Source organism: Ascaphus truei, chromosome 15 (assembly GCF_040206685.1).
Source record: "Ascaphus truei isolate aAscTru1 chromosome 15, aAscTru1.hap1, whole genome shotgun sequence".
NCBI classification, from domain to species: domain Eukaryota; kingdom Metazoa; phylum Chordata; class Amphibia; order Anura; family Ascaphidae; genus Ascaphus; species Ascaphus truei.
Window position 1 is genome coordinate 37,539,683 of NC_134497.1, and position 7,646 is coordinate 37,547,328.

Sequence of the window (7,646 nt, forward strand, 5' to 3'; positions counted from 1 at the left end):
TCTATTGTGAGTTTGAAATTGGGAGCTCCTGCATTATTCACGTTCATTGTACATACAATATTTGCACTATGTAGTGTTTTTCTTTTTAAGGTTACCATCGCTCCCCTGGTGTTTTTCTTCTAACTACAGACTCCTTGTTCCCTAGAAAATAAAACCCTTTAAACCATTGTATTAAAAAATTAACACATTTCTGGAATTCACTGGATAATATTGGTATAGCGTAATTAAGTCTTAATATCATCTGTGATGTCATATACAATAATTGGGCATTTGGTTCCTGATTTAGCAGAAAGTTGGGTCATCCTATAACTATTAGAGACCTGGTACATGGTGCGGTAACTGGAACACCCGGTGACTGATATGTGAGCTTCTAATGGGACGCGTATTCTATTAATTGTACAAACATTTTTTAATTATACCTTCAAAACTGAAACTATCTACTTACTATCTATCAAATGATTTGTAAAGATTTCTGCCACTTAAATTGCTGTTTTGCAACTAGTGAGATTTCCTTTTAAATAGTTAAATATTAGGATCCACTTTAAATGTATGATCCTCTACATCTACTCTCCCGGCCCTAATGCTGCACATGTTGTGCTAAACCCTTCATATTTACAATGTACATCTACAGTTTACTTTCATCCTGAACGTTTTGTTATATCCCAACTTACCTCTCCTGCATGACCTTTTGTAAGACAGTTTGTGTAACAGCGACTTTTTTTGTCTCGTCTAGTACAAAGACCAGCTCCAGTAACCCACCCATCCCAGCACTGCAAGGTTGCTTTTAGCAGTCAGGATTACCTCCTCAAACATCTGAAGTTCAAACACCCAGCTGAGTATATGGAAAAGATGAAGACAGAACAATCTTGCAACATTCCAATAAATATGACAGAAAATGCATCATTCAACCAGCCAAAGCAATTAGTATACAATGTAACTGCTTCTCATTCAAAAAAATATACATTAGCAGCTGCCACAGGAAAAGATCTTGGAGAAAGTGGGAATAGTCTGACTTGGTTATCAGACCAGAGCCTACAGAAGAGGACACAGACAGGGGAGAGACCGCATGTATGTGGGGAATGTGGGAATGGATTTAGTGTGTTATGCAACCTGAACACACACAAGAGGACACACACAGGGGAGAGACCGCATGTATGTGGGGAATGTGGGAAGGGATTTAGTGACTTATCCAGCCTGAACACACACAAGAGGACACACACAGGGGAGAGACCGCATGTATGTGGGGAATGTAGGAAGGGATTTAGTGTGTTATCCAACCTGAACAAACACATGAGGACACACACAGGGGAGAGACCGCATTTATGTGGGGAATGTGGGAAGGGATTTAGTTTGTCTTCCAGCCTGAACAAACACAAGAGGACACACACAGGGGAGAGACCGCATGTATGTGGGGAATGTGGGATGGGATTTATTCAGTCATCCAGCCTGGATAATCACACAAGGACACACACAGGGGAGAGACCACATGTATGTGGGGAATGTGGGAAGGGATTTAGTTTGTCTTCCAGCCTGAACAAACACAAGAGGACACACACAGGGGAGAGGCCGCATGTATGTGGGGAATGTGGGAAGGGTTTTAGTCAGTTATCCAGCCTGAACTCTCACACAAAGACACACACAGGGGAGAGATCGCATGTATGTGGGGAATGTGGGAAGGGATTTAATGACTTATCCAACCTGAACACACACACGAGGACACACACAGGGGTGAGACCGCATGTATGTGGGGAATGTGGGAAGGGATTTAGTGTGTTATCCAACCTGAACAAACACAAGAGGACACACACAGGGGAGAGACCGCATGTATGTGGGGAATGTGGGAAGGGATTTAGTCAGTTGTCCAGCCTGAACTCACACACGAGGACACACACAGGGGAGAGACCGCATGTATGTGGGGAATGTGGGAAGGGATTTAGTCAGTTGTCCAGCCTGAAATCACACACGAGGACACACACAGGGGAGAGACCGCATGTATGTGGGGAATGTGGGAAGGGATTTAGTCAGTTATCCCACATGAGGACACACGTGAGGACACACACAGGGGAAAGACCGCATGTATGTGGGGAATGTGGGAAGGGATTTAGTCAGTTATCCCACTTGCACTCACACATTAGGACACACACATGAGGGGTAACACAGGGGAGAGACCGCATGTAGTTGGGGAATGTAGGAAGGGATTTTGTCATGTTTCCAGCCTGAACACACAAAAGAGGACACACACACTGGAGCGATCGCATGAATGTTGGAAGGGATTTAGTGACTTATCCAGCCTGCGTACACACACGAGGACACACACAGGAGAGACCGAATGTATGTGGGAAGGGATTTACTGTAGTGTGTTATCCAACCTGAACACACACAAGAGGACACACAGGGGAAAAACTTTTCTATAAAGTCAGGCATGTTTAGGGATAACCAGCGACTAAGACGGTCACATATAAGTGAACACGTGTGTCACGGGAGACCAGGTTTATCAACACCTTTTTATTCTGGGATCATTGATTGAGCAAAGCAAGGAGGTTAAGTAAATTGTGTGTATGTATTTTCCTGAAATAAATTACAATGTAACACAATTTGCACAGTTAACACACTTACTGGGAACAGGGCTGACGAATAAACATGTCCTTTAAACGAAATTCACAAAAATGACCTCTGTAGGAGCCCTTTTCAGTGACAGGGAGGTACTCACAAAAGTCTTGGAACTGATTTCAGCATGCAATGCCAGCCGCAACCTCTATGTTTTCAAAAGCGGGACTTAGAACATTTTCTGAGTTGAAAATCCTTGAAGACGGCTCGCATCTATTCAGCACAGAGCATCTTTGAATTTGCCGCTGTTGGTTTGGCGCTTGGAATCTCCGCTCCTGATTTGGCTGCAAGCTTTCTTATGGGTTTGTGTCCCATTCACAAACCTCTACAGCAGGCCTGCACAACTCGTTAACTGAGAAGGGCCAAACTGCTCCAAGGAAAAAAAAATTGGGCCGCACGGGTAAAATCATCATCACCATCATCATCATCTCTCCTCCAGCACCTCATCATCGTCATCATCATCCTCATATCCTCATATCTCCCCCAGCACCCCTCATCATCATCTCCCCCAGCACCCCTCATCATCATCCTCATATAGCCCCACTATCAACCTTTGCAATACTCCCCATCTATCTCTCATACCCCATCTCTCCTCCTCACCCACACACATAATACTCTCCCTTCACATCAAACACACAATACCCCCCTGCACAGCACACACATCACACCCCCCTGCACCTCACATCCCTCTCCCCCCTTGCACCTCACATCATTCTCCCCCCTTGCACCTCACATCACTCTCCCCCCTTGCACCTCAAATCACCCCCCATACACCTCAAATCACCCCCCTTGCACCTCCAATGACCCCCCCATGCACCTCCAATCACCCCCTGCACCTCTCATCACTCATCACCCTCCCCCCTGCACCTCACATCACCCATCACCCTCTCCCCCCCTGCACCTCCCATCACCCTCCCCCCTGCACCTCACATCACCCATCACCCTCTCCCCCCTGCACATCACCCATTACCCTCTCCCCCCCTGCACCTCACAACACCCACAGGGCCGCCAACAGAAATCATGGGGCCCGGGACAAATGAAAGGAGCAGCCCCCCCACCCCCGAATCCATAGCGCACCTACCACGAAAAAATATCTTTTAGCGCGCAACTTTTACTTAACTGTTTTCTTATTGTGATACAGAAAAAAACATTACATCTTCCCCTCCTCATATTTACCCCTCCCCTCCTCATACCTCCCCCCCTCCCCTTTCTCCCACCCTCTCCCTCCACCCACCCTCTCTCCCTTCTGCCCCCTCTCTCTCCCCCTTCTGCCCCCACTCTCTCTCCCTTCTGCCCCCCTCTCTCCCTCCCTTCTGCCCCCTCTCTCTCCCTTCTCCCCCCCTCTCTCTCCCTTCTCCCCCCCTCTCTCTCCCTTCTCCCCCCCCTCTCTCTCCCTTCTCCCCCCCTCTCTCTCCCTTCTGCCCCCTCTCTCTCTCCCTTCTGCCCCCCCCTCTCTCTCCCTTCTGCCCCCCTCCCTCTCCCTTCTGCCCCCTCTCTCTCCCTTCTGCCCCCTCTCTCCCTTCTGCCCCCTCTCCCTCCCTTCTGCCCCCCCTCTCCCTTCTGCCCCCTCTCTCTCCCTTCTCCCCCCTCTCTACCTTCTCCCCCCTCTCTACGTTCTCCCCCCCTCTCTCTCCCTTCTTCCCCCTCTCTCTCCCTTCTGCCCCCCTCTCTCTCCCTTCTGCCCCCCTCCCTCTCCCTTCTGCCCCCCTCCCTCTCTCTTCTGCCCCCCCTCTCCCTTCTGCCCCCCCTCTCCCTTCTGCCCCCCTTTCTCCCTTCTGCCCCCTCTCTCTCCCTTCTCTTCTGCCCCCCTTTCTCCCTTCTGCCCCCTCTCTCTCCCTCTCTCTTCTGCCCCCCCTCTCCCTTCTGCCCCCCTCTCTCCCTTCCCCCCTCTCTCCCCCTTCTGCCCCCCCTCTCTCCCCCTTCTGCCCCCCCTCTCTCCCTTCTCCCCCCTCTCTCCCTTCTCCCCCCCCTCTCCCTTCCCCCTCTCTCTTCTGCCACCCTCTCTTTTCTGCCCCCCTCTCTTCCTTCTGCCCCCTCTCTCCCTTCTCCCCCCCTCTCTCTCCCCCTCCTGTCCCCCCTCTCTCTCCCCCTTCTGCCCCCCCTCTCCCTTTTCCCCCCTCTCTCCATTCTCTCTCCCTTCTCCCCCCCTCTCTCACATCTCCCCCCTCCCATCTCTCCCCCTCTTCCTTCTGCCCCCTCTCCCTTCTGGCCCCCTCTCCCTTCTGGCCCCCTCTCCCTTCTGCCCCCCTCTCCCTTCTGCCCCCTCTTTCCCTTCTGCCCCCTCTCTCCCTTCTGCCCCCCCTCTCCCTTCTGCCTCCCCTCTCCCTTCTGCCCCCCTCTCCCTTCTGCACCCCCCCTCTCCCTTCTGCCCCCCCTTCTCCCTTCTGCCCCCCCTTCTCCCTTCTGCCCCCCTCTATCCATTCTCCCCCCTCTCTCTCCCTTCTCCCCCCTCTCCCTTCTGCCTCCTCTCTCTCCCCCCTCCTGCCTCCTCTCTATCACCCTCTCCCCCCCACCCCTTCTCCCCCCCTCTCTCTTCTTCCCCCTCTCTCACTTCTGCCCCCCTCTCTCTCACTTCTGCCCCCCCTCTCTCTCACTTCTGCCCCCCCTCTCTCTCACTTCTGCCCCCCCCTCTCACTTCTGCCCCCCCTCTCTCTCCCTACTGCCCCCTCTCTCCCTACTGCCCCCTCTCTCTCCATTCTGCCCCCCCTCTCCCGTCTGCCCCCCTCTCCCTTCTGCCCCCCCTCTCCCTTCTGCCCCCCTCTCTCCCTTCTGCCCCCCTCTCTCCCTTCTTCCCCCCCTCTCCCTTCTGCCCCCCCTCTCCCTTCTGCCCCCCCCTCTCCCTTCTGCCCCCCCCTCTCCCTTCTGCCCCCCCTCTCCCTTCTGCCCTCCCCTCTCCCTTCTGCCCTCCCCTCTCCCTTCTGCCCCCCCCCTCCCTTCTGCCCCCCTTCCCTTCTGCCCCCCCTTCTCCCTTCTGCCCCCCCCTCTCTCCCTTCTGCCCCCCTCTCTCTCTCCCCTCCTGCCTCCTCTCTATCCCCTCTCTCCCCCCACCCTTTCTCCCCCTCTCTCTCTTCTGCCCCCCTCTATCCATTCTCCCCCCTCTCTCTCCCTTCTCCCCCCTCTCCCTTCTGCCTCCTCTCTCTCCCCCCTCCTGCCTCCTCTCTATCACCCTCTCCCCCCACCCCTTCTCCCCCCCTCTCTCTCTTCTGCCCCCTCTCTCCCTTCTGCCCTCCCCTCTCCCTTCTGCCCCCCCCCTCCCTTCTGCCCCCCTTCCCTTCTGCCCCCCCTTCTCCCTTCTGCCCCCCCTTCTCCCTTCTGCCCCCCCTTCTCCCTTCTGCCCCCCCCTCTCTCCCTTCTGCCCCCCTCTCTCTCTCCCCTCCTGCCTCCTCTCTATCCTCCCTCTCCCCCCACCCTTTCTCCCCCTCTCTTCTGCCCCCCCCTCTCTCTCTCCCTTCAGTTCCCCCTCTCTCTCCATCTGCTCCCCTCTCTCCCCCTCCTCCACTCCTCATACCTCCCCCCTCCCTCTCCTTTCTCCCACCCTCTCCCTCCACCCACCCTCTCTCCCTTCTGCCCCCTCTCTCTCCCTTCTGTCCCTACTCTCTCCCTTCTGCCCCCCTTTCTCTCCCTTCTGCCCCCCCTCTCTCTCCCTTTTGCCCCCCTCTCTCTCCCTTCTCCCCCCTCTCTCTCCCTTCTCCCCCCCTCTCTCCCTTCTCCCCCCTCTCTCCCTTCTCCCCCCTCCCTCTCCCTTCTGCCCCTCTCCCTTCTGCCCCCTCCCTCTCCCTTCTGCCCCCCTCTCCCTTCTGCCCCCCTTCTCCCTTCTGCCCCCTCTCCCTTCTGCCCCCTCTCGCTTCTGCCCCCTCTTCCTTCTGCCCCCTCTCCCTTCTGCCCCCCCCTCTCCCTTCTGCACCCTCTCTCCCTTCTCCCCCCCTCTCTCCCTTCTCCCCCCTCTCTCCTTTCTCCCCCCCTCTCTCCTCTCCTTCTGCCCCCCTCTCCCTTCTGGCCCCCTCCTCTCCCTTCTGCCCCCCCTCTCCCTTCTGCCCCCCCTCTCCCTTCTCCCCCTCCCTCTCCCTTCTGCCCCTCTCCCTTCTGCCCCCCTCCCTCTCCCTTCTGCCCCCTCTCCCTTCTGCCCCCCTTCTCCCTTCTGCCCCCTCTCCCTTCTGCCCCCTCTCCCTTCTGCCCCCCTCTTCCTTCTGCCCCCCTCTCCCTTCTGCCCCCCCTCTCCCTTCTGCACCCTCTCTCCCTTCTCCCCCCCTCTCTCCCTTCTCCCCCCTCTCTCCTTTCTCCCCCCCTCTCTCCTCTCCTGCCCCCCTCTCCCTTCTGGCCCCCTCCTCTCCCTTCTGCCCCCCCTCTCCCTTCTGCCCCCCCTCTCCCTTCTGCCCCCCCCTCCCTTCTGCCCCCCCTCTCCCTTCTTCCCCCCCTCCTCTCCCCTTCTGCCCCCCCTCCCTTCTGCCCCCCCTCTCCCTTCTGCCCCCCTCTCCATTCTGCCCCCCCTCTCCCTTCTGCCCCCCCCTCCCTTCTGCCCCCCCTCTCCCTTCTTCCCCCCTCCTCTCCCTTCTGCCCCCCCTCTCCCTTCTGCCCCCTCCTCTCCCTTCTGCCCCCCCTCTCCCTTCTGCCCCCCCTCTCCCTTCTGCCCCCCCCTCCCTTCTGCCCCCCCTCCCTTCTTCCCCTCCTCTCCTTCTGCCCCCCCCTCCCTTCTGCCCCCCTCTCCCTTCTGCCCCCCTCTCCCTTCTGCCCCCCTCTCCTTCTGCCCCCCCTCTCCCTTCTGCCCCCCCCTCCCTTCTGCCCCCCCCCTCCCTTCTGCCCCCCCCCTCCCTTCTGCCCCCCCTCTCCCTTCTGCCCCCTCCTCTCCCTTCTGCCCCCCCCTCTCCCTTCTGCCCCCCTCTCCCTTCTGCCCCCTCTCTCCCTTCTGCCCCCCCTCTCCATTCTGCCCCCCCTCTCCATCTGCCCCCCCTCTCTCTCCCTTCTGCCCCCCCTCTCTCCTTCTGCCCCCCCTCTCTCTCCCTTCTGCCCCCCCTCTCTCTCCCTTCTGCCCCCCCTCTCTC

At 56.9% G+C, this 7,646-nt stretch overlaps 1 protein-coding gene across 1 annotated transcript in view; it reads left to right on the forward strand.

Moving 5' to 3' along the window:
- LOC142466370 (uncharacterized) overlaps positions 1–7,646 on the forward strand; it is an 80,155-nt gene that overhangs the window by 7,520 nt on the left and 64,989 nt on the right. The window contains exon 3 of the mRNA XM_075571226.1: positions 734–2,146. Coding sequence (XP_075427341.1) covers positions 841–2,146 — 1,306 coding nt within the window. The 5' untranslated portion in view covers positions 734–840. The remainder of the gene's footprint in view (positions 1–733; positions 2,147–7,646) is intronic.